The following is a 27,970-nucleotide window of genomic DNA, read 5'->3' as shown; positions in this document are numbered from 1 at the left end:
TTTGTCTACAATAAAATGGAAACAGCAGGATGCTACGCTGGTGTGAGGGAGAAATGGCCCTGACTTCTCTCTCAGTGTAGAGACAGAGCAACAGCTAGACTGATGTGCACTGATAAAACCCTAAAATCCAAGATGGCAGCTGCTCGTTTGGTTTTTCTTTTGAGAGATGAGGGCAAAGCTAAAACGGAGTGTGACCCGGTGAGGCAAGAGGGGCTTGTGATCGAACCCCACCCCACCCCACCCCACCCCTTTCCCAGGGTGCTTCTGAAATGAACGCGTGGGAGCTGTTCTTTGGCTCGATGAGGGGGCTTGGATTGAAAAGGGAGGAGGGTTCACATGATGGAGCAGCTACGGGCCTTCTCCTTGCTGAAGGTGGAGGTGAGCAGCTCCGACCTGCTGGGCAGGTGCAGCAGGCGCTTGGACAGGCGGCGGGCGGGGCTGGGCTTGGCCGGCGGCTGCAGCTTGTTGAGGCAGGCCAGTGCCGCCGTGCGGAACACGCTGTGGATGCTCTTCTCCGAGGTGAAGGCCGAGCACTCCAGGTAGGCCTCAGCACCCAGCTGTTTTGCCAGGGCTGAACCCTGGGAGAGAGAGAAAGAGAAAGAGGGAAAAGAAGACAAAGAAAAACTATGAGACAATTGCGTACATATATTCATCCTAAATTCAGTTTGCATTCTCCATTTTCATCTTGTTGTAGAAGATAGATCCATGTGGATGAAGTGATAAGCATATTTTTTAAGTCAAATTTTGGCAAATTAAAGTCTTTGGCATTTCAGGAATAATCAGTCACACATCAAAGGTAATTGATCTCAGTTTAATAAGTTATAAAGTATAAAAAGATAGTACTCTAAAGGCAACAACCAAAAAGTGAGTTGGCTTACTTGCTCATGTGAGATGGGTGTCTGCTTTTGATTGGACAGCTCCATTAGAGTGCACACATCTGTGCGGAGGTCTGTCTTGCAGCCTACCAGGAGGATGCGTGTGTTGGGGCAGAAATCAAGGATCTCTGTCTTCCACTATAAGAGAACATCCAGGAGTTGTTTTGAGGTTCATAAACACCTTACACAATTGACAAATTAGGCTGAAATTTTAGCATGTTACCTTTTTTAGTGCGCTGTCTACTGTGTCTGGGCGGCTGATATCAAAACACAGGAGGACAGCGTCAGAGTCGCTGTAGCAGAGAGGCCTGACGTTGTCATAGTATGGAGACCCTAGAGAAAGACAAGTCCTATGCTTAGAAGATGAACTCTGTATGGATCAATAGTTCTTAGTTAGTAGTACTACTTCATTTCCTGAACAAGACATAGGAAGCGCATTTTGTGAACCAATGTTCTAATGTACTAACTTGTAAAACATCGCCATGCTGCCACAATGTTCTAACATACTAACTTGTAAAACATCGCCATGCTGCCACACGAGGAAGGTGTGATGAGAGTTCCTACTTCTACTTATTGTTAAAAGGTGACTCACAAGGACATGGTGTGAAAGACAAGAATTCGGTGCAATTCAGAGAGTGCTTTCATGGTGACCACCACTGTACTGAGAACCAAGGCTCTGCCACCCCCCGAAACACACTGTGGGCAGGCGGGTAGGGGTGCCAGCGCCCGACAGATACTGGAAGAGGAGGACACTAGCAGCGCTGCCTCAGAATGCTGCCTTCTGGATGAGCACATAGGGGGTGGAACATGGCGGAGCACATGGTCGGGTTTGGGTGTAGGGGCGCGTCTTGCGAGGGGTACGCGCTCTGGCTCCCCCCCCCCCCCCGCATCTCTCTCCGGCACGGCTGCGAGTGCTGGTGCAGAGACCCTGTCCCCAGCACGCGCCACACCTCATTTCCCACGGTAACTATGGCAACGGCCTCGGAAGGCACACACTCGAGACATGCACGCTGCGGCGCAGGCTTTCCTTAAGCCTCCCACCTACATCTAGACGGAGCTCTGACACCCAAGCCAGGGAAGGCAGTGTCTTCATAAAGGAACAGGGTGTCCACAAATGCCATCACCACAAACATCCATATAACGTATTGTAGTGGGGAAAGGGCAAACTGATACTTAATCTCAGTGTAAGTCGCTTCACAGCTCAAACACAAACACACAGATATACAAAAAATTATTTGTATTATCTGTATTATTCTTCAGGATAATCATGGATACCGATATTCCATATTTAACCTTTCTAAAACTAGTTGGATAGTGGCCACAAAAAGAATCCAAGTTGGCACAAACTCCTAAGTAAACTTGTCTAATGCATCCTCTGTCCCAAGGTGAGCTTTAGGTAAACAAGGATAACCTGAAGGTTGCAGGACTGATGGGAGAGAGATGTTCAGTGCTTTTGCAGTCAATTGATTCCCAAATTCTATTAACATCTGATTCAATCAGTCTTGATTAGAAGATGCTGTGGTGGTGGTGGTGGGAGTGCAAACAGAGAGTGGGGGTTTCGCCAGCCTGCCCGCTCACATCTTAATGAGACAGCACGTAATTAAGTACGCCTAATTGACTTAATAAGGGGTTAGATGAGAGGGTAGATGTCTGCTGTGAGCTGAATCGTCTCCCTGGTTTGCTCTGCCTCTCTCTGCTTCTATTCCTAAATGTGGTTTTTATGGTGTTAAGCCTATGACTTTCATTCAACACTGTAAGACGAGTCCATTGCATGCATCTGGTGGAAACTAGAGCTGCAAGAACAGATAGAGCTTTAAAACTCATAGAATCATGAACTGTTTAGGCCTCAAACAGCGGAGTCAGCCTTCCAGAATGTTTTATCTTTTTTTCTTGATGACAAAAGAGGAGTGCAAGTAAGAAAGAGAAAGAGTGAGAGAGAAAGAAAAAGAGAGAGACAGAGAGCAAGAGAGAGAGAGAGAGAGACAGTGGCAAAAATATTGCTGGACATGAATGCAAGTGACATCTTTAATAAATTAAGTTGTGCAGATTTTGTAGTTCTTACTTAATCTGTATCTTTCCCTTTTCCTGAGCTCCCAGCAAACTGACACACTGCACTCTGAGACAGCTCCTCTGCAGCCACACTATAGTTTCTCTTCTGAGGCCAAATGGTTGGTCTTCACATGGAGAAACAGGTTTGCTAACTTCAAACTGACCGATACTTTGGTATGATGATCTATGACACAATCGGAACTACAGCATAATGTGTGACCAAGGGGCCAAAGCAGTCTGCTTATTCTGTGGCTGCTGTATTGTGCTGCCATCTTAAGATAATTGATGTTTTACTAATATTAGCAGCCAAAAAGCCGAGAAACAAAACCAATACATCTGAACGGCATCTCAATAAATTTTAAGATGGGCACCATAAAATTACTAAAATCTAATCTAAAAGACATTAATGGTCACTGCTGAGCGTGTGACAGTCAGCCAAGGGTGAAAAAAAAAACTACTAATGGAATCAAGGAGAATCAGGCTAAACAGTCACTTCATTCAGAGCATCTGACTTCAAGGCAGTTAACTGACTTCAGAAGTTCAGCCGTCTCTTGGTCTAACAGAACTGCTACAGTATGTTGTAATAGTATAGACGCGTGATAAATACTGATACACACCGAGTTAGTGGCCATCATTGAAATAAAAAAATGCTGTTCAAAAATTCATAAAGGAGTTCTGCCTCTCTACCTTAAATACATTTCTGGATCAAAGCTATCTATACATTCAAATAAAAAGACTACAGATCAATAAAGCTTGGAAGATGAATTAATTACAAGCCAAATCGCTTCACAAATACATTATACTATTCATTATTTCATCCTTCTTTCCAATAAATCAAATTGTACACCATTAGCTGGCATCTGAAGGAACATCTCTGTGACGCAACAGAACAGGGGAGTTCAATGCGACCGCCCTCCACTGAGGCATCCCCTGTCCCTCCTACACTCTTCCCTCACCAGTCTTCCTACACCCTTCTCTCACCAGTCCGCATCTTAATTACAGAGGCGCATCGATTTGGGTTCCTTACTCTGCCGGCTCCTGGACGGGGCTCAGTGACCAAGCTGGCCCCAGCACATCGATTGATGATCAAGCATATCTCAGCGATGAGGGGAGAGGCAGGGGGGGGGGGGCTTACCGAAAACTCTCATGCCGCCCACTCCAAGCACGGCAGCAGGCGGTGGCAGTCAAGCATGGCAATTAGCATAGATTCAGCTTCATCAGGTGCAGCCAACCAATGCATTACACAATGGGTTGTGCAGAGCTAGGGCTACAGCTTGACCCCAAGAATCCCCGCCCTCCACACAAAGGTCTGAAATCATTGGCAAATATCGAGTCCAGCACAGAGCCTAACCTATTCTTTTTCACTCACACAAACACTCAGAAACACACAAGCTGCAAATAGGCCACCTAAATTCTTAACTGCCTGAAATTACATACGAATGTAAGAGCTCTTTTGGCCTTCACTCAAACTGGTGAATGCCAGGACCCTCACAGTCATCACACAACCAGTTTATCTTCTACTCCATCTCTCTCTTCTAAACCCTCCCTCTCTCTCCCACTTTCAAATTTCTCTCTCCCTGTATCGCTGTCATTCACATTTGACCGTATGCACTACACAGATACACAAACATACGACAATATAAAATTACTTTTAACAGTTTAATTCATTTTACCCAGCTTAAAATAAGATTTCCCCATTTCTCTATGCATCAGGTAACTCTATCTGCAAAAAGAACTGTATGCTTCCAAACACCAGAGCTTACAAAATGGTTCCAAACTCTCAAGACTTTGCAGACAGTCAAAACTGGTGTAACATTATGCTTTATTAGCCATCACTGTGCTCCAAGCACATGGGCTTTCAGTTTTTCCCCACCTGGGGAGATGGCAGGATTTGACTCATTGGCAGGTGAACCAGGGGCCACCCAGAAGGGTCAAACTCTATCATACTCTCTACAACTATCAAGCCAACCCACTATCCCCACACACGCTCTCCAGGACCAGCTCTTGTATAAAGTCACAGGGAGTGTGTGTGTGGGGGGGGGGGGGGGGGGGGCAAAAGAGAAGGTGGTAGTGATGGTGGGGTGGATGGTCAGAGAAGCTATGGGAGATCATATCAGACCACATACCGGGCCTATAGTGTTTCACCTGCGATGGGTGAAGAAACAACAACATGGCAGACAGACGCAAAAAACAGCCCATACAAAGAGTATTCATTAAGAAACCAAAAACAAACATGAGATGTTTATTGAGTGATTCACTTCTGCCTTGGGTGTTTCAAACACTTGCAAAGCTTTGAGAGCTTAGATGGTATCTAAGTGTTTTGCATTTCTTGAATGTTAACCTCCAACATAATAACATTCCTTTAGTATAACAGTGGAATACAGTAATCCAAATTACCCCAAACATCTCTGATATACCAATCCTTAGAGGCTTACCACTAATAGTAGCAATAGTTACCATGTATACAGGTCATACATGCTACAATTGGCATACACTATGTGTGTATGTGTGTGTGTGCGTGTGTGAATGTATTTATTATATATTATTATGTGTGTCAATTGTCTGTGTTGTTTGTAAAATGTGTGTCAAAATGCATGATGACTCGTCTACTGCAAAGCAAATCCACCTACGGGTATAAAACAAAGTAACCCGAACCTGAACTTAAATCAAACCTAGTGTGGAGGCAATCTCTTGATCTTAAAAAGGTGGTAGTCATTTATTTATCTGAAAGGTACGCTAAAAGGTTAGGTCTAATCATAGTTTGTGTTTACTCCAGTCAGAGTGAATGCCCTGCCAATAGCACAGACGTGTCATCCGATTACATTTAGTAATGGAGTGTAAACAATCACGCTATTTGTCTACTGAAGCATGGTTGTAAAGGTCTCACCCGACGTGTCCCAAAGACTGAGCTCAACGCGCTGATCCTCCAGCTCCAGGCCAGCAGTGTAGTTCTCAAATACTGTCGGGACGTATGTCTGTGGAAATTTGTTTGGACAAAAAATATCACATTTAAAATATGAGCGCATCACTTAGCCAACATTCCTTACCTAGCCTGGCTATTACGGACTCCCAGTCCACTTTCCCCCGGTTCAGCATTCTTCTATGTTTAGATAGTAAACATTGACAAAAAGGACCAAAATGAACCCGGCCCAGCTGCGCTGGGAAAACATCTTTTGTCTTGTTAATGTGAAACTGCGCTGAATGTTGGGGATACTAAGCTCCAAAACAACAGGCTGGTCCTTGGTTTTAGCAAAGCAAATTCGCACGCATGCCAGGACGCATCTAACAATCCCATGGCAACATGGAATGTATGTACATGCACTCAGCTAGGCACACGTGCATCGCCAGTCTGTATTTCTCTGCCCATCTCACAAGGAAACAACATTAATATTTGTAAGGGATGATAAATGATTTGATGGATGGCAACTGACAGAAATGTTCAGCCTTCGTCAATTCATGAACTTAATGAAAAACATTTGTTGTGCAAAGACTGGCACCCCAGTTTATGAAATTGCATCGCATGCAGCTTGAAATTCAGCTGAGTTAAAATAGATAACTAGTTGCACTAAAAGTTACATTCAATCATTGAACTCCACATTGTGATGGAAAGAACTGCGCATACCTCTGGATAACAATCCTTTGCAAGGACTTGAAGCATTGCTGTTTTTCCGCATTGAACATCTCCCACCAAAACAAGCTTACACCTCACCACCAAAGGCTGTGGGATTCTTCTCTCCTTCATTGTGAATTAAGCTGTCCAATCTCAGATACGATTAAAATAATTCAGATAACGAGAACATTCACTTTAGCAATCGTGCTGGAGCGCTCAAAGCATAGGTATCCGTTGTATGGCAGCGAAAGAGCTCCCTCTTGTCCAGCCAACAGTGGTCTACAGTGAAATACGGCACTGCGGCATTTTATATAGCGGCGCTGGCCAATGAGCGTAGTGGCGATAGTCGCGCACTGCCTGTAAAAATTCCAGGGTCTACGCAAACAGGTCCAACACCAGCGCTATGGCCCGCCTAACTAACTAGGAGAATCCACTGTCTGTTATTATACGAAGAAGGTTAGAACGGTTAGGCAAGAACAGGAATGTAGACTTAACACTACACGGAAAATTATGTAGTTCATCTAATAGAAATCGCTGCGCTACAGCCTCTAATTTATATGCACATCATAACACAATATTTTATGCACAACAGGAATTAATTTAGGCGTTGTAGATCTATGTTGTTATTTGTTGCCATACAAAAATGAGTCATCACCACTGTCTCTGTGGATCAGCCTATAGGCTGATGGATTTACGGGGCTTTATAAAATGGGGAATCGACAATGGGTTTATCAATGCCACAGCGTTGTATAACCGAGTTTCCACTTGCTGTATAGCTCCACTCCAACCCATCGGGCAGAAAAGAACCGATATCGATAAAGCTATGTACAGATTCGCTCCTACAAAACTAGGGGACAGGTGACGACGTCCAGCAGTAGCTAGGTTTCTTGGCTGCGAGCGCATTTCAAAACAGGTGTATGTTCTATTTATTTTGTTCCATAAAGCCTTTGTAAATCCATCGACTATGTAACTGTTTTGCTCCGGTTGCCCACTTTATTCTGTCCACCGTTCACTTTTTGTGTTAGTCACTTATCTCTGCACAAGCCCATAATCAGTGAAGCAACAGATTTCACCACCGGCTTAGGTTTCTTACATAAACAAATAAACGACCTCCCCTATTTGCACACAAATCAAAAGGTTCAGTTGATGATATTATTTCTAATTGTTGGAAGAGTGAGACGTCACATAAGATAAGAGCACTCACCAATATCTTCCTACAGACACAACCAATTGTGAATAATCTCGCTTTTGGCATTAGGAAGGATAATGTTAATGTTTTGACAATGCAAAAACAATGCAAAAAATCAGACAATCAATGTTAAGGTCATTTGTGATGGTAATTTGTTATGTGCTCTAAATTACACAGAACCATTCAACTTCTTTACCTGGTGCATTTGGGATTAGTATTGTTCAGTAAAAGTGAAAAAAAATAAAAAGTTTGTCAGAGATTCCTTCATGTGTAAGGGAAATTCAATGACTTTAAAAAAGTTTGTTTTTACAGTCGTTGCGGAAATTCCTCAGTCAGACTCCTTGTCAAAATCACCCCAAACTTCCTGCTCTAAAGATAGGGTTATCATTGTGATAAGGGACTACACAATAGGGGTTAGAGAGTGGAAGGATCCAGCCAACACACAGATATTTTAAGGGCAGTCCCAGGGTTTCTTTTCTCATTCCTGGAGTGGGTTACAGTATCTGGACATGTGTCCCAGCCTGGCAGAAGAATGTTTCTCCTACTGTTGTCATATGAATAGAAGAGAATTCCAGTGAGGAAATTCCTAAGTCAAAGTCAAAGATTTGAAAAGCATCGGGGGGGGGGGGTATTAATTCTAGGTTAGGATTGACATGCATATCTTGAAATGAATTGAAGATTCGATGTTAACTTCCATATCAACTGGACTTTCAAAACACTTACCTGATTGGATAAACCAACAAACGTCACATGATGTGCAAAATCAAACAATGCTCTCAACATTTTTCCAAAACGAAGAAAATACAAGGAGAATAGTACCAGTTGTGATCACTCAAATATTGGGAGATACTACAGATTGTATTAAGTGGCATTCATTCACACAGAAGCTAGTCAACAGATCTTCAGACTGAACTTTGAAGTTGTCCTAAATAATACATTGATTTCCCTGATTTGGCATTTGTTGTATTAATCCTTCAGCTATTGAGTTACAACTGATCATTGTCTATTGTTGTTTTGTGTAAAATGCCATTGCAAACTGTGCAGGATCAAACATCACTGCAGTAAGAGTACACAACTATGCATATAAAATCATTGTAGAAATAAAGGTTGTAGCATTGAAATTGTAAATAGTGAACTGAGATGGGAACTGAGACTTAGTCTATTGGCACAGGGTATGTCACTGGGGTCTGAGTTAGCTCTGTGTAGGTGAGATGTGTGAGCACTTTCATTTGAGCGGCCACTGGGTACTCACTGCCAGCTCCAAACTGATGGCAGATGGTGGCGTCCTCCTGGAGTAACACAGGAAACTCTAACAGTCAGGTCTCATTCAGAAACACAGACACATCCAAGTGGCATGCCCAGGATTAGAGGGACAGCATGTCGCTAACCAGCCAGTCCAGCCCTCTCCTGCTGAGCTGTTCCACATAGTGGCAATTCCGCTAGCCAAACTTCACAGCGAATAGATTATTCTGGGAATACCTCTCCACCTCACATGTATTGTTTTTTGTTGCGAGAAAGTGTTAACCCTCTGGGATGGACTGAACAACCTGCTCTTGCCACATTTTCTGTTCTCGGTTAGTGTCACAATTATTTTTTGTATAGTATCAGGTCATAATATTAACCCCTTATGCCACACTACAATATGAACCAAAGTAATGTAATGTAAAATGTGAAAGGTAAGGTCTTAAGTCTATTCGGTACTGATAACATATATGCCTTACGCTGATTTAGTCAGCCAAGATTTTCTCATCACTTGCTTACATCTTATTATTTATGTGTCTTTGTCTTTCTCTCCTTTGCCTCCCTCCTCCTCCTCAAGCCTTTCCTCTCCAGGCTAGGACATAGCAGTCTGTTTGTTCCGTAATAATGTGTTGCATAACCGCCCCTCTTTCAAGCGTGTGGGCACGTTCATTCCAGTCCTTCCCCTTGGGAGCGCTTTATTAATCATTTTCAAAAATAAAAGCCTTTCTCATTTTTGTATTCACACTGGCAAAGGGATTACAGGCTTAGTGAGGCATCTTATTGCCACAGACAGCTTTTCAGATGTATTACAACTGAGGAGCCACATCCACAACTGTGAGATATATTCACACCACACGTCACTGTTCCACGAAACCTGCTCAGTCAGTCTGCCATACGGTGCATGGTGCTCTTTTACCAGGTAAAACTGCTCCCGTAACAGACACAGCACCACGGAAAATTGACCAATTCTTTGAATTATTGATATGGATCTGATGTGACGCATGTGCTGTGGCCACGCTGCTCCCCTGGCCTCTCTGACAGCCATGTTGCTCTCGCCTCAGTGGCTGAAGGGCTCCTGTGGCGCTCTGGCCCTCCCTGCTTCTCTGGCCACCAGCTGCCATCCGACCCCGGTGATAGATTATGCAACACCATCGGGTGGAAAAATCTGCTGGAGTTGGCTGGAGTGACGTCACCATCATCACCCACTCTCCCCTTTCCTCTAGCCTACTTCACTGACCTCCCCACTACGCCCCCACTGAACCATTTGCCATTAACACCGCTCATAGCCTGCCCAACACCCCATGTGCCATTAACACAGACCGCTCATAGCCTGCCCAACACCCCATGTGCCATTAACACAGACCGCTCATAGCCTGCCCAACACCCCATGTGCCATTAACACAGACCGCTCATAGCCTGCCCAACACCCCATGTTTACACATTGCACCACAACCACAGAAGCTGCTCACAGCCTTGAGCTCATGTGATACAGAAGCTGTTGGATGCAAATTTGTGAGGAGGAGCTATGTTCTTGTCAACACGCACACATACTCTATGCATACCTAAATTGTCCCCTCCACTATTATTGGCCCCCCTGGTAAAGGTGAGTAAAAAGTGTTCATGTTCATTCATGAATTCATGACTACGTATATTAGCTTAGTCTCACACTGAGCCACCCTTTAAAATCAAGCACATTAATTCTGAAAATACCTCATCAGAAATAATATATTTTTTTTAACAAAAAGCACGTGCCACATTTATTGGTGCCCCTGCATCTAACAACCTCCTTTGCCAAGAAAATAGTCTTCAATAGCATCTTTATAAGGTTGGACTCTTGTGCACTCTCCTCCTTAGGTCAGCCCACAGGCTTTTTATGGTCAGTGGACTGAGATGGCCATGGCAGAAGCTTGATACTGTGTTCAGTAAACCATTTTTGTGTTGATCTGGACATGTGTTTTGGATCATTGTCATACTGGAAGATTCAATGACGACCCAGTTTTAGTTTCTTGGCAGAGGCAGCCAGATTTAGATTTGATGGAGGCCATGATGCCATGTACCCTAATGAGGTTCCCATGGCCTTTGGAGGAAAAAAAGCCCAACAACATCACAGACCGTCCACCATACTTAACAGTGGGGATCAGGATCTTATCAGTATAGTCATCCTACCTTTTACACCAAACCCGTCTTGAGTGTTTGTTGCCAAAAAGCTAAATTGTCTTTTCTTCTGACCATAGAACACAGCTACAGTCAAAGTCCTTGTAGTGTTTAGTAAACTACGGGCATTTACATTTGTGTTTACATGACAAAAAGGTTTTTTTCTGGCATGTCTCCCAAATCATCTGTTGGCATGGAGGTGGCATCTGATGGTGGTTTTGGAGACTTGGTGACCCCAAGATGCTATTTTTTTTTTTGTAACTGGTCAATGGAAATCCTTTGGAATTTTGTGTTTGCCTCTCTTACCATCCTATAAACGTAGGTCCCCTTCCAAGCAGGTTTGTAACAGTTTCATCTGATTTGAATTCTCTGACTTATGAAGGTCAACACACGTTTCCCTTATTTGATTTGTGTGTTTTCTTATCTTTCCCATGTTGAAGAATGAATAAGGGAATTTGCCATCTGTGTCACCAGAGTGAAACAGAAAGTCATGGATTACTGCTTGAAAGTTCTTAAACACACTGATCAACTTTCAAAAGTAAAATATAAGTGGAAGAAATGCTTCAGTTACATTATGTTTATACGAATTCCTGGGGGTGCCAATAATTGTGGTGATTTTGTTCAAAATAATTACAAATAATAACAAAACTTCTTAATGAGTGCTTGAGTTGTTGTTCCTCAGAACAAATTTGCTTCAATTGGTTGGATTTTTCTCATTTCTTTCAGTGTCAAATTAAGCTAATTCACCAAAAGGCTATATGTTTTTTAGGTGTATAACTAGTGCTCTTGACCATGAGTCAATCAAAGGAAAGAAAGGTTGACTAGAAATGATAACCAGCGCCTCAGAGAGAACAATTCACTGCGCCCAGCACTAGTATGGCCCTTTTGAGTTGAACAGAGAGCTATCATTTCTCAGTGTTAAAGAGAGGACAATACACTAACCTATCATATAAGACAATAAAGGCTTTTCTAATCTACTTCAATATCATAAATTAATACAATACATGTAACAAACTCACAGCCATCAGCTAGACAAAAGAAGAAAGCATTTAATCAAATATGCACATCAGCATTTAGCAGGGTCTTCATGCCATGCCTAAATAACTGATATCATTTTCCTGAATAAAAAGCTGAAGACCACTCTGAACATTAAACAAAAGCACACACAAGCGGATACCATGCTGCGCTGAAATTATAATGACTGAACAGAACATGCAGGAAGGCTATATTATGTAAATTAAGGTTTGATTAAATGATAGACCACTTGCAATCAAAGGGAGAAGTGTTCAGCTTTTAATCAGCTTGGTTACACATTCAGTGTTAATAAAACTGCACACGTAAAATGACTTATAAACTTATCTTTTGCATGATATGAGTGTTTTACAACTGTAGCATTAATAATGCATTTGTATTGGATCAGGATTCATGTTTCAAAGCATCACCATGATATAAGTGTAGAGCTGTCTAAGTAAGCCAAGGCTGCTGTGAAGACGTGTGAATTCCATTTTTTCTCAATGTTTCATATACACTGTGCTTTTGCCTTTTGAATCATGCTATATCCACTGAGTACTTCAGTTCTTTTTCCACAAAAAAACAAGACGTTTTTCCTGACTGAGTGAAAAAGAAAATTCTGATTTAAAAAGAAGGTTATTTTTGTAGCCTAGGTTCTAAATACACAACAAACACAACGGTTCTGCCATTTCCCTTCACACTCAGCAAAACTGGCATGCAGGAAGTTTGAAATTAAAATGATTTACAAAGGAATTTAAATGTGTTTTTGCAACCTCTATATTTTATACCCCAGTTGCAGGAAATGGCTCAGCTAATTTTACAGTATTCCACAAATTACAATGAAAGGACTAATAAATATTTTTATTTATTAGTCCTTTCATTGTAATTTGTGGAATACTGTAAAATTAGTAATTAGTAATTAGTAATTCTAAGTAATGAGATAAAAAGGATATGAAATAGTACATGGAATAAAAAGTATCTCTCTCTCTTTCTCTTTCTCTCTCTGTGTGTGTGTGAGAGAGAGAGAGATGGAGGGTGTGTGTGTTTGTATTACTGGCTAGGAAACTACGGTAGGCCTACAGGTGGCACAAAAAGATCACTCTACTCTGACAAAATGCATAATTTTAGTTTGTACAGTCTGTTCAGCTCCAGCTAAACAAGCTGAGAATGGTCCTCTGGCTCCAGCCCAAGGCCTGCAGAAGCAAGGAGCAGGGTCACTTGAGATACAATCACTTCCTTCCCTAAGCTATACCACGAAAGATTCTCTGTAAATGCTTGACTGTGCTTGGACAAAAAACAAACTAATGTAACAACTACTGTTGCAGACTCACAACGCTGACAAAAATAAGACCATTTGAACAGTTAAATAAGGGGATCTTAATACGATCTTTAAATTACTGAGATAATCTTTATTTACATCAGTAACTAAATGATAGGTCTAGCATGTACCGTGTGGGCTATTCCACTTGTAAAAGAACATTTATTTAAGCATTCAAGCAGCAATAGCCTAAGAGAGCATCAAGACCATATCAATGCCTATGTTTTACATTGAAAATTAAGATTTTGGTAAATTAATGTTTGCCATCATAAGACAATGAAACACTTAGAAGCAAGACTTTTAAGAATCAGTTTACCAGTAGGGCCTGTAAATGCGTGACCACTGCCCCCATGCCAGTGCCAATCCACTCATGTTCTCTGTGCTAGGCTTGAAGGTAGGGCCTTTGGGGTAGTTGATACGTGGGAGTGCTTGGAAATAGTTGCTTTAAAATACAACATGGTTATTTCTGCACTTGCGGTGCAGTGCTGTCCTCTCGTGGTGAAAGCTAAACCTGCAAAGTAAGGTTGTCTTCCCATGATCTTGCCTTTGGGAAACCGAGGTTGTGACGTGATTCTCCCTGCACAGATCCCGGATGGAACAGCCATTGGGGGAAGTAGTGATTTGGGCTGTACAATTACTAAGGAGGGTTACAGAGAGGAAAAAAGAACTAAAGTGGTCTTTTGCAGATAAAATATTCTGCAAACATTTCGGGAACACTGGACTGTGGACATTTGAAAATCTGTTTGCGGTTGTGTTATTTTGGGATTTGAGTTGCTGTCTGGAGAAGTAACAGTAGCCTTTTTGAACTGTGAAAGTTGATGTGCTTTAACTTACAGCTAGCTCCAACAAGCTACGTGCAGCTGTGAAAAAAACACTTTGCTTGCCGCTAAACAGTGAACGCAACACGGAGCTGGGAAGACTTTTACTGGCTCCGTTCGTGTCAAGGGGCTTGCTTATGAATTAACGTAATGTCTGCCACAAGCATTGACCCTCAGGTAGGCAGGGAGGTTATTTGGTGTGCAAATATAATTTCTTCCTTCCAACAGGAACATTAACTTGATTCAAATGAAGCCCCGGTGTTCGTGATAGAGTAGATGGACGTTTTGCTAACGTTAGCTAGCGATATACCTAACGGTCCAACGGGACGTGTGGTGTCATTCAAGCTATATGACAACCGATATGAGTGCAAAGTAATTCTAAGTAATGTCAACAACAGTTAAATCATTTGAGAATAAGGCTGTCCATCTTGTGCAGGTAACAGACAGCTAGTTTGTTAGCCGGCTAGCCTGTTTGACACTACCGGTGAAAGTTAGCTAGCTAGCTAGCCAATGTTAGCAGATCAGATGACAAATCGTCTGATCTGCATGAACATTATGATTGCTATTACACATTGCCCAGACAATCGCATGTGCAGGATTATAATGTTTGTTTCTTGAGTTTATCTGTACGATCATGAAATGACGGTGATGTGGCTAATGGTTGTCATCAGTAGCAGCCATTAACCGCTAGCTGGCAATTTAGCCAATATTTTGCTAACAAGCTTGCATGCTATGCGTGTTGGCTAGAGGGGTACATGAACATGTAGTCAGATGCATAACACATAGCAGTACAATTTTGGATAGTTTTGTTGGATTATCAGTATCATTCAAGGAGGAGCTAAACATGCATATTTCCAATTGTTTGCTAATGGCCTTCTGTATTTTATGTTTTCACCCAAAATGCAGAGACCAAAGGGACAAGCATCTAAAGGTAAGACCTTAATCAGACGATTTGTGAATTCATACCTCGATTCTTTCAGGACTTCAGAGTGAAGCTATCCAACTTACTGGAGTGTTCAGAACAGTTTTTTGTGTTTTTGGGGGAAATGACTGGGGATGTATTTCTGATAGCCAGGTGAGGTATTCTGCCACCCATGCTTACATTAGGCTCTAACCAGTCAGTAATGTGCCCATCAGTAATGGTATCGTTGACCACCATAAACATTTTGCAGATTGGCACAAGACACTGGGCTACCATGAATTACTGTGTACTTTGAAAGCTGCTATTTATCCAGTTTTGTTTATCATATTGGCCAATAGAAATGTATAAAATAGTGTTGTATGTTAAAACCCAAGGTAGTTGAGTGTGATAGAACATGGCGTTGTCGCATACACTTTGATTGGCATTGGTAGTACATGAATTTTGAGACACTACTGAAACTAGACATCTATCTTTGAGTTTTGTGTATCTATATCCGTGGGCGGTTGGGCAGACATTTCTAGTGAAATTTTGCGGTACTTTGTCGTTGCAGTACAAAATGGTTCTCTCCATCAGAAGGATACTGTTCATGACAACGACTTTGAACCTTACCTCCCCGGCCAGTCCAATCAGGTGAGTACCTTAGATCAGGTATGATAATGATGATGTTATGATAGTGGTGAACATGATCATTATTGCTACATTATAAAGTCATTTTGGGAAATCCCTCCCGCTGCCCAACTATCATAAAATGACAAGTTATGATGTTTTTTGCTAGCGTGTAAAAATCCATCAATATCTGGTTAGTACCAGAATAAGTTAATTTGTGAAGTAAATCTGTTTGTTTGGAAGGGTACCTAAAACAAAGGCTGCCTAGCAAAATGTACTGATACTGATTATTTGTATTAAACATCATAAATAATCATAAACTCTTTAATTTACACATTGTGATGTATATTGTATACATACATAATAATACAATATAATATATAATACAAAAATGTCAGATGAATGAAATGAGTGAAAATGTAATCATGTGGTATTGGCCTAGTGTTGTTGAGTGCCACACTCAGGGTTATCATTGCTGTTCCTGTCCTGTCAGTCTGCCAAAGTGGGATGTTCTATTTGATTTCAATGGAAAAAGCCATCCCCTGACCTCACTTTGTTGATGGGAACTTTATCCTCAAATAGCTTGACCTCTTTGGCTGGAAGAACTGCCTGTTGCCTCCCTGTGATTGTGTGGAAAATAGAAGAAAATTCAGGGTCTTGGCAAAGGCCATTTCCAATTTAGGAGAGCAGAATCACCATTTTGTCTGGCTATAGCTTGGTAGATGTCTCTTCATGTGATTGATGCAATCTGTTTTTTCCCCTCTGTCACATGGTGGTTGGATGCTAAGTCTCTAAATGTATTGATCTTATTCTTTGCAATTTTCTAGTGGGGGTTCATCATTAAGCCAGCATTAATCCTGCGTTATATTGGTCTGTTGGTTGTCTGCAAAGGCAAAGGTGTCTAGGTTGTGAACTCTCATCTCCTTCAGATGTGTAATGTAAGTTTAGACTTTAGTTTTAAACCATTCACACTAGGGGTACTAGCACACAGAGGTTCCTCCCATGTGACCCTTTGTCTTTTGATACCATCCACTCCAAGCATATCCTTGAATGCAGTGGATTTCTCTGTGGCGGTGTTAAAAATTGAGTTTAGAGAACCTGTGCACAAAATCGTTTCACTATGAATTTTACATAAAGTGTGCACAGATATCAAAGCTTAGGAACTGACTTGGAACAGAGGGGCATTAGTGAATTGTGTAACAGATCTTAGTTGTCTGTTCTGTTTTCCTCTGTGAGGCGTTTTTCTCCCCACTGCCCCTCCTCCTCATCAAGCCATGCCAGTGTCATGTGAGTAGCTATGGCAAAATGCTGTGTGTGTTCTACTGGGCAAAACACATGCTGCTGTTGCTGCTGCCGCCGCCGCCACCGCTGGTGGTAATTTTATTTGTCTGTGTGTGTCTGGGTGACTTTTGCAGAACAACAGCTACCAGTCCATGACCGACCCATACCTCCCCAGCTATTATGCCCCATCCATCGGGTTCCCATACCCCCTCAGCGAGGCCCCTTGGTCCACAGGCGGAGACCCCCCAATCCCTTATATGACCCCCTATGGAGCTTTGAGCAATGGTGACCACCATTTCATGCACGACACGGTCTTTGGACAGCCAGGGGGGCTGGGAAGCAGCATTTACCCCCATCGCTTCAACTTCTTCCCAGAGAATCCAGCCTTCTCTGCCTGGGGCACCAGTGGCTCCCAGGGCGGTCAGACCCAGAGCTCTGCTTACGGGGGCAGTTACAGTTACCCACCCAGCTCCCTGGGGGGAACCCTGGTGCCTGATGGGCAGAGCGGGTTCCACAGCGACACTCTTAGCAAAGCACCGGGCATGAACAGCCTGGAGCAAGGCATGGTAGGGCTGAAGATTGGCACAGGTGATGCTTCAGGTTCAGGTGTCAAGGCTGTGGGCTCTGTGATTGGTGGGGGGCCCTCGGTTGCCACAGGCAACAATGGCACACCCCTCAGCATGTCCCTCTCCAAGCCTACGTCCTGGGCCGCCATTGCCAGCAAGCCGGCCAAGCCTCCGCAGCTCAAGTCCAAGAGTAAGGGGGGTATTGCGACCTTGGGGGGCTCACTGCCCCCTCCACCAATCAAACACAACATGGACATCGGCACCTGGGACAACAAGGGGCCCGTGACCAAACTGGCCTCCCCTCCCCAGGAGCTTCATCTTCAGCTTCAGCTTCAGCATCAGCATCAACACCACCAACAACATCAACATCACCAACAACATCAACACCACCAACAACATCAACATCAACACCAACAACATCAACAACAACAACAACAACACCACCAACAACATCAACACCACCAACAACATCAACACCAACTTCAACATCAACACCAACTTCAACATCAACACCAAAACCAACTTCAACACCATCAACATCAACATCAACACCAACACCATCATCCAGAGCAGCAGCCACTGCCCAACTCCCACTCCCACCCCCTGCAGCCACCTATCCAGCAGCCTCCCCTCCAGCACCCCCAGTCTCTGGTCCAGCCCCAGATGTCCCTGGCCATGCCCCCACCTGCACACCAGCCCTCCTTGCAACCCCCTCCTCAGCCTTACCAGAACCACACCCAGCCCCCTCTCCCTCAGACACGCTGGATTGCCCCGCGCAACCGTAACCCGGGCTACGGCCAGAGCTGTGGGGGTGGAGCGGCCGGGTTGGAGGGCGGCACTCTCCCGCTGGGTGTTCTCGGCGGGCCGGGCGCCTTTGGGATGGCCGGGCCAGACCCTCACCCTGTGCTGGAGAAGCTGCGCTCCACCCACAGCTACAACCCCAAGGACTTTGATTGGAACCTGCGCAATGGGCGCGTGTTCATCATCAAGAGCTACTCCGAGGACGACATCCACCGCTCCATCAAGTACTCCATCTGGTGCAGCACGGAGCACGGCAACAAGCGATTGGACGCCGCCTTCCGCTCAGTCGGCGGCAAGGGCCCCGTCTACCTGCTCTACAGCGTCAACGGCAGCGGGCACTTCTGTGGCGTGGCCGAGATGCGCTCACCCGTGGACTACAGCACCAGTGCGGGCGTCTGGGCGCAGGACAAGTGGAAGGGCAAGTTCGATGTGGCCTGGCTCTTTGTGAAGGACGTGCCCAACAGCCAGCTGCGCCACATCCGGCTGGAGAACAACGACAACAAGCCCGTCACCAACTCACGCGACACCCAGGAGGTGCCCCTGGAGAAGGCCAAGCAGGTGCTGAAGATCATCACCACGTACAAACACACCACTTCCATCTTTGATGACTTCTCACACTATGAGAAGAGGCAGGAGGAGGAGGACGAAGTGCGTAAGGTAACAGGCCCTCTTTTTTTATTCTCCTTGAATCCTCTTCATCTCCTGTAGCTGCTGATTCATAGTGTTGGCGTACTTTTAGAAACATTGTGGTAGTTAAGACCATAATCCTAACATATGCAGTGTCAAACAAACTGTATGGTGCTGGTAAACATCATCAGTTTAGCAAACTGTATAATGCTAACAAAGATTTCATTAACTGATTCTAGCTGATGAAACTTCTGGTCTCTGCCATTGTAGTTTGGTTGTTACTAACAACAACTCTCCTTGTAATGTTACCCTGAATTGCAAACAAGCAAGCAAGAGGAATTTATCCTTAATACTACCAAGGCTATTTGTGATATTAAAACAAAAACTAACACTAAAAAAAAACCTCACATACCATAGCTTGAATGTATGTGTGGTAACCTCTTTCAAATCCATCACACTCTAATGGTAAAAGCTTGCTACATAATATATAGCCTTTCCTTTTTAATGAACAACATAAAAAATGTCAAGCTGCTACCCTTTTCCCCCATGATTCTGAAGGTTATTCATACTTGTGACCATTAGCCCTTGAGATGTGTCTAATCTGCACATGAACCTTGGAGCTCAACAGCATGCCAGTTGCAACCACCGAGCCTCCAAAGAAATGGGGCACAATACTGAGCATTCCTTATGCATGACATCATCTTACCTATTATGTTAAATTATAGTTTCTAGCTGAAAAAGGTCTTACCCTTTGTTCTCAAGCCAGCACGGGTGTGAGAATGGTGCTAGTAAAGGTCATCTTGACAAACACTGTAGCGCTGTCATAGCTTTTGCAAACACTATAGTGTTAGCAAACATCATGCTACACACAAATATTGCCTTAGCAAATGTAGCCGTGGGAGCAAACATTGTTCTTGCCAGTCTCTAGCTTCGACTGCTCTGAATAATATACAGTGAATGACGTCACTGCAGTTAATGTGTGTTAGAATAAATGCTAATTTAATAAGAACAGTCCCTAAGGCCCAACACACTGTTTACCTTTCAGATGACAAATTATTTTTCATCTCTTCAATCCTTTAACCTTGTGCATCCTTGATATCTGATGCCAAACCACTTGTCAAGGTACAGTGCCTTGCAAAAGTATTCAACCCCCCTGAAATTCACCACCATTTTCTGATTTACAGAAGATACATATTTTCCCAACCAGTATTATTATTCTTCAGTTATTTTTCTACAAAATGAGCCGGTCCTGGACTGTAGTACCATAGATTATCAGTGAGATTTTGATCAGGGCTGTGGCTGAGCCAGTCTAGAATATTCACTTTCCTGTTTTTGAGCCACTCCAGTGTTGTTTTAGTCTTGTGCCTTGGGCAATTGTCCTACTGGTAGGTAAATCCTCTCCAAGGCCTTAGTTTTACAACGGACTGCAACAGGTTTTCTTGTGATATTGTATAGAATTTATTTCTGCTCATTCTCCCTTCAATTCTAAAAAGTTACCCAGTTCCAGCAGATGAAGGAATATTCACACAGCATGATGTTACCACTGCCATATTTCTTGATTGGGATGGTGTTTCTTGAAGCACTGGGAGTGTTAGATTTACGCCACATACGCCACTTTGAGGATGGGCCAGAAAGCTTTATTTTGGTCTCATATGACTTCAAAACCCCTTCCCCACGTCCTAAGCGACCTCCATACATGCATTAATGTGTCTTCTAAAACAATAATTTTCAGGGTGATGGCTTGACTGTGGTGACCTCCCACACCAGTTAATATCCGCCTTGGTTGCTTGGTTTGGGTGGCATGATGCAACTTCCACTTTCTTCTTGTGGGTCCAGTTGCGCTCAATTAAACATCAGAGCACTATTTACTTGGGAGACTTGTCCTCACTTAAGCACTTCAGTCATCACTTGTCTTAGTCGTGAATGGGCCTCATTCTCGAACATTTTCTGAAGTTTCTTCTGAAATGTTTCTTACGGACTTCGGAAAAATAGGGCCAATGATTTTCCGTTTCAAAAAATGAGTTTTCCGTTTCGGCTCATTTTGTTCACCTTGAGGTAGATTGATAGCTTAAAATGAGTAAATAATATGTGCCACTAGTGACGCAAACCTTCTAAGATTGTTGTTTGCCAGCCATCAACAGATCAGAACAAGACTAAAAACACATTATTTGCAGGCGATTGGGAAGATGAGCGAATTAATGTGACAGGCTGTAGCGTCAACCGTTGAACAGGCGGGCGTGGCCGGAGCGGAGTTCAACACAGACGTGACATTTTCTCAATATATTTTTTTATTTTTTATTAATGTTTGTTCATCCTTGCGATCGTTGTTGTGCTTATTTGAAATAAATACAGGGGACAAAATACAGGGGAATTTGGGCGATTTTGATGCCCAAAATGGTGTTTCCGTTTGAAAGTTGCAATTCCGTTTCAAAGGGTACATTCCGCGAATTCCGTCCGTTTTCCGTTATCGCGGAAAATCATTGGCCCTAGAAAAACAACGTAAGAAAAACATGAATGCCTGAAAATGTGTTCTTACGCAGCAGAAGTGTTCTGAGCTGTGCTCCCACGGAAGAGGTTTCTTAAATTGGAGAATGGAGAAATTTCAATCAGGCTTTAGAACATGCCACAGCACTGAAACTGCTCTTACTAAAGTAATCAGCGACCTCAGACTAAATTTGGATGCAAATAAGGTCTCAATCCTGGTCCTCTTAGATCTAAGTGCAGCATTTGATACTATTGATCATGACATCCTAATTCATCGTCTTGAAAAGTTAGTTGGGCTTTCTGACTCTATTAAACTGGTTCAGAACATACATCAAAGGGAGAAAGTTTTATGTCAGGCTTGGAGATCATGTGTCTAAGAAACATGACATCTGCTTTGGGGTTGCACAAGGGAGCTGCCTTGGTCCATTATTATTCTCACTGTACATGCTGCCACTTGGGGACATCATTAGAGAACACAATGTATGTTTCCATAGTTATGCTGATGACACGCAACTATACATCTCTGCTGAGCCAAATGATGCTGCAGCAATAAACTCCATTACTACCTGTCTTTTGGCGATAAATAAGTGGATGAGCAATAATTTCTTAAAGTTAAACGAGGACAAAACTGAGATCCTACTAGTCGGCCCTAAAACAAAAAGAGAAATGCTGTTTAATAATTTGGGGAAATTCACTCCCTTGATTAAATCGGAGGTTACAAGTCTTGGTGTTATTTTAGATTCAGATTTAAGCTTCAAGTCTCACATTAACAAGGTGACGAAAACATCATTTTTCCACCTTAAAAACATAGCTAAATCCTTACTGGCCTCCCAGAAAAAACAACTGAGAGACTTCAGCTCATTCAAAACTCTGCAGCTCGGCTATTAACCAGAACCAAGAGGAGAGAGCACATTAGTCCAGTTTTAGCTGCTCTGCACTGGCTTCCAGTAACTTTTAGAATTGACTTTAAGGTCCTTCTCCTAATATACAAAGCCCTTAATGGGCTAGGACCAAGTTACATTGCAAACTCCCTAGTCAAATACTTGCCCTCAAGAACACTGCGATCATCGAATGCTGGTTTATTGGAGGTTCCCAGCAAAAGCCGTAAGAAAATCGGGGACGCAGCATTTGTCAATTACGCCCCAGTGCTATGGAACATACTGCCTATAGACATCAGGGAAGCCAGCTCGCTTAACATCTTTAAAAGAAAACTAAAAACGTACCTCTTCACATTAGCCTTTAACTAGCTACCACTTCGCACTATATATATATATATATATATATATATAAATACTTTTAATTTAATTTAAATCTCTACTGGTGATATTAAGGGGTTGGATTAAATATATCTCTATAATTATAATTTTATTTTTTTTGCACTATATCTGAGTTATGTTTCTTTGATGTCTATTTTTATGTGCATGTCATTTCTTTGTGCATATTATGTATTTGCTGTAAAGCACTTTGAGCTGCATTCTTTTGCATGAAAGGTGCTATATAAATAAAGTTTTATTATTATTATTAAATTGAAAGCACGTTCTCGTGCACCTGGATTTGCATACATAAACGCCCCCCGCCAGCTCCTTATAAGGGCACGCAACCGCAGTGACGTGTGCAGTCGGAATAGAACGTATCCACGCGAAGGCAACTTGAAAGCGAGTCCTGTCAAAGCGGAAAGCGAGCACTGGTCTAGTAAACGCAGATCTAACTTCACTGGTGCAGAGGTGGAGGTACTGTTGCAGGATGAAGATGTGTCCATTCTATTCCACTATGGCTATATCAACGTGATTGAGTTTAGTGCTTATTTATTGATTCACTTACATTTGCAGTGTTCGTGTAGTCCTTTTATTTATTTTAGGACATCACGATGCCTCGTAGAATCATGACTATAAATGTGAAACGTAATTGTTAATGATACAAATATTCTCGTATTTATTATTATTATAATTATTTTAATCCGAGGATGTGAACGCAATCACCAACGATTTCTCACAAATTCAGCCCTTAACACTTCTAACACGGAGCGGCCAAGTGGGGCATCTTGTGTTTTTTTGAGGAATCGCATTTGAGAAAACTCTGGCCGATTTACGACTGCTATTTCGCGTTCTGAAAGTCTTCTGAAGTTCGGAACAAATCTCAGATGAGAACTTTCATGAATGCCAAATGTTTTCCTAAATCCACCGGAAGTGGAGTTCAGAAGAAATTCCTTCTTAAATTCTTCTTAACTGCGTTCAAGAATGAGGCCCAATGTCTCTTTAGTCTTCATTCCCTCTGTTATTTCACAACTGGGCTGAGAGATTTTTAAACTCAGAAGGAGATCTCTTAATAACTACTCATATGCTATACTAGGGCTGCTCGATTGTGGAAAAAAAAAATCATAATCACGATTATTTTGGTCAATATTGAAATCATGATTATTCAAACGATTCATTTTGAGTTTGAAAACATGATGCATTTATTTACTGAGAACTTATACGCACTATATGCGTTGGAATGCGTTGATCCGTCAAGGTTGACAGATCCCCATTCAAAGTGAATGATAGGTTGCTCAGACACCTTGCAAATCCTCTGACATATTTTTCAGTTACAATAATGGGGTTTTTACAATGTACAGTGTCTATTTCTCTGTAACTTTATAAAAATATAAGCAAAAAAAGTCAAACAAACAACTTTTAGGTACAAATACGACCATCTACGGAGTTTGGTCCGCCATCTTTTATTTTTTTTAGCTTTGCGCTCTTGAGACGTGACCATAAACGTGATCTGATTGGCTATTGGAAAGTCTGTGCAATTGGCTGTCAACGGTCGATGCTGCAGATTGGCGGCTCACTGGCATGTCCCGGATCCTGCCAGTGGCATATACTTCCTGATGCCACATGCCAGTTTAACTCCCTCTCGCCGCGTTGAATGGTTTTGGGGGAAGGACTGAATCGCGCATGCGCGTCTCTTTCAGAAAATCTCTAGTACTGTACAATGAAAAATGCCAAATAAATCATTTCAACTCGATTAAATGAGTTTGGAGATCGTTTGACCCAAAAATCGAAATCGCGGTCAAAATCCGATTAATTGCACAGCCCTATGTTATACCTTATTATGATCAGTCATGGTCAAATAACTGGCACCTCTATACCAGTTGTGAAATAATTTTTCATCTGCCTTAAGCTGGAACTCAAAAACACTGGGGTTTGAATACTTATGCAAGTAGTGTGTTTCAGTTTTAATTAATTTATTTGTAATCTTTGCAGACAAATAACTTGTATTGCCTTTGGAAATATGATGCAGCATAAATGTTCACAATAAAAATACTGATTGGGAAAATATTTTAAAGTAGTAAAAAGTGACAACTTTCGCAGGGATTGAATACTTCAGCAAGGTTCTGTACTAGTGTATGTAGTCATTTAGGGTAGTGGACATGTACCCTTCAAGGTTCTGTAGTCATTTAGGGTAGTGGACATGTACCCTTCAAGGTTCTGTAGTCATTTAGGGTAGTGGACATGTACCCTTCAAGGTTCTGTAGTCATTTAGGGTAGTGGACATGTACCCTTCAAGGTTCTGTAGTCATTTAGGGTAGTGGACATGTACCCTTCAAGGTTCTGTAGTCATTTAGGGTAGTGGACATGTACCCTTCAAGGTTCTGTATGTAGTCATTTAGGGTAGTGGACATGTACCCTTCAAGGTTCTGTAGTCATTTAGGGTAGTGGACATGTACCCCTCAATGTTCTCTACTAGTGTAGTAATTTAGGGTAGTGGACATGCACCCTTCATCTCTCTCTTTCCTTTTATTTCAACAGAGCTTGCATACAGAGCCTGTACCCATCCAAAACCGGTCTCGACTGGATCAGGTAACGATTCCTTACTGGATCTATTTGCTACCCGCCCCTCTCCCCATTTTTCTCTAGGACAATTATAATTATTCTGATGTTTACAGAAGATGAAATGATTAATGATTTATTCTGGCCTGTGGTCCTAATAAGTCCTCTGTTTTCTGTTTTCTTCAGGAGCGCCAAAATAGAAACAAACCATAGAAGACTGTTTCTCCCCATCTTCCTCAGCTATTATATTCTCAACTGACATTTCTTTCAAGCGGAACACAGGAGAATGAATATTGAAATCAAACACATTTTTTTTTTCCTTATTTAATCTTGGTGAATTTCAGCCAACATTGTGACGCAAGCTTTTTTGCTCCAGGTACCTCCTCTTGCGCAGGGATATAACAAGCTGAGTTTGTGTGTCACATAATCACACCAATTCTCATTTTCTTTGTTTGTCTCGTTTTTCTTCTGCTTAGATCGTCCCCCGCCCCGCCCCGCCTTACGCGTTCACGTTAGCTATTCTTTCCCCTCTTTCTGCCTTCCTCTCTCCCTCTTAGTGAATCAGGGTTTAACAGCACCAATGAAGAGTCTTATCTGACATTAAATATTCTTTTTTTCCCCCATGAAAAATCACGGAACTGATATGAACTGCCCCTTTATGTCCACTAGATGGCAGTGTTACCATTCTTTTGAGGTTGAGCTGTGCGTGCCAACAGGGACTCAGGGTCCTCACTCTCATCATTGTTACAGAACAGGAAGAGATCAAAATCTCTGATTCCAACCCTTTTTTTTTTGTTATTTTGCTTTGATAAAAGAAAATATGACAGTGTATTTATTTACTCTGAGCCTTAAGGTTTAATTTTTTCTTCTGTACTTTGCAAAGACTCAAAAAAAAAAAAGAAACTGACAGAACAGGAGCAATCAGGGAAACTGAGGGAGAGTTCGCTGACCTTTGGACAATTTAGTGGCAAAGAAGACTGTTGTGTTCACAGTGGGATTTCTTGTGCAGATCCTGATGTTTTACAGTTCCCACCTGTGTGAGTGTGTGTGTGTGTGTGTTCAGCAGTGTAAAATGAGCAAATGTCTTTGGGGGGGAAAAAGTATATAGTCAGAAGACAACGTTCTGTTCTAGTCAGAAAGTATGTAGCATACACAGACAAAAACAAATGAGATTTTATCGATAGAAAAATATGTGATTACTTTGCCATGTTGAATGCCTGTGTTCATATCTTCTTCACTGTTAATTATAAGTCACTGTCTTTCTGTTTCCTCATTGTTAATTACCCTCCCCAGTTCATGCCATTTTTGTGCTATATATTGCCCGTGTGTCCTTTTTGTAATGCTTTGCTCTAATGTAGCTGCTTTTAGCAATGGTGAAAGCCTTACTTGTAACCTAAAAATCAATGTAACTGACATCTAATTTGGGCAATGATGAGTTAGTGGGAGGTGGTGTTTTGAGTTCTTTCTTCTGGATGGAAAATGCTGCTAGTTCCTTGTACTGTTAGAGTTAATTATATATGGTGGTTAGGATTTGAGCTAATTCCAAATAGGTAAGCAGTGGCAGGGGAACAAATAACTTACTCAAAAAATTAGGATTGGCATTTGTCAGTGAAATTGAGTTTTTTTTGTTTTTGTTTTTTTGTTTTGGCTGGACAGATCACGGAAAAAAGAAACAACGTACCTATTGTAAAAGGGCACCATCAGGTCAATAAAAAAAAGTGTGTTGAGGTTTCTCTTGAGTGCTACTTTGCCCAGTGACCGCACACAATTATAAAAATGCCAGGCGCCTGTTATTCAAGCAATGTTTACTATTTAAGAATTATATAGATGAAAAATAAGAATGCATTTGTTTGATGCATTGTTGCTGTTGACGTCTTTTCCAGGATATGTCCTGACTGCAGTTCTTCTCTTATTACATGTTTTTTAAATGTACAACATGTGGTGTTGCATTGTATTGCATTCACCTGTCCTTCAGCAGAAAGATGCCAGTGTTGCTATACCTGCTGGCTAGGAGGATGTTTTTAATGCATTTTCTGGTGACTACTGACCTCCCTGCCACTCATGTATGGTTCTGTTTCCTCTTTGATTTGACCCAAGCAGCCACTCCCTTTTAATTCATCCTTGGTATTTCAGTACTGTCACAGATTTCTGCCCCATTAACCTCTCTTTAAGTACAAAAGCATGAAAAAGATTGCGATGCCTGTTGCTCAAGTAAAGGACTTTTTACATGCACGTGAAAATGTGTAAAGAGGGTATTGCAATAGAAAGCCACTAATATGGTTCTAATAATATATGAATATCTAATTATATTTAGGTTTTATTATTACAAAAGGACTGACAAAATAAAAATTATTATTGATATCATCTATCATCTTCTTATGGAGTTAATAATGCCACTAATGAGGTCACTAGTGATAGTGGTTCTTTTCTGTAAGGCGTAATCTTTTTTGCTGTTTTTCTTTTTCTTTTGCTTTAGAAAGAAATGAAGCCTTAATAAATAATATCCATTTAGAAAGCGTTAAGCAATGTCTCTCTATCTCCCTTTCTTTTAATCTTTCTGTCCCTCCATCTGTTCAAATAAAGACCACACTTAACCCTGTTGGTG

The 27,970-nt window shown here is 42.1% G+C and overlaps 2 protein-coding genes across 2 annotated transcripts; one reads left to right on the top strand and one right to left on the bottom strand.

The window, feature by feature from the left end:
- Nucleotides 1-4: 4 nt before the first annotated feature.
- On the bottom strand, nt 5-7,120 carry rnd1a (Rho family GTPase 1a). Its single transcript, XM_012835002.3, has 5 exons — nt 6,547-7,120; nt 5,812-5,899; nt 1,099-1,208; nt 879-1,013; nt 5-578 (listed from the first exon to the last, which is right to left on the bottom strand). Exons 1-5 carry the CDS (start codon nt 6,664-6,666, stop codon nt 333-335), a joined length of 699 nt encoding a protein of 232 aa, XP_012690456.1. The 5' UTR covers nt 6,667-7,120; the 3' UTR covers nt 5-332.
- A 6,823-nt stretch (nt 7,121-13,943) lies between these two features.
- On the top strand, nt 13,944-25,858 carry LOC105906854 (YTH domain-containing family protein 1). Its single transcript, XM_031566096.2, has 7 exons — nt 13,944-14,443; nt 15,173-15,197; nt 15,739-15,818; nt 17,210-17,946; nt 18,169-19,099; nt 25,345-25,395; nt 25,552-25,858. Exons 1-7 carry the CDS (start codon nt 14,417-14,419, stop codon nt 25,576-25,578), a joined length of 1,878 nt encoding a protein of 625 aa, XP_031421956.1. The 5' UTR covers nt 13,944-14,416; the 3' UTR covers nt 25,579-25,858.
- Nucleotides 25,859-27,970: the final 2,112 nt, after the last annotated feature.

Source organism: Clupea harengus, chromosome 4 (genome assembly GCF_900700415.2).
Source record: "Clupea harengus chromosome 4, Ch_v2.0.2, whole genome shotgun sequence".
NCBI classification, from domain to species: domain Eukaryota; kingdom Metazoa; phylum Chordata; class Actinopteri; order Clupeiformes; family Clupeidae; genus Clupea; species Clupea harengus.
This window is presented reverse-complemented; position numbering and strand designations above follow the sequence as displayed.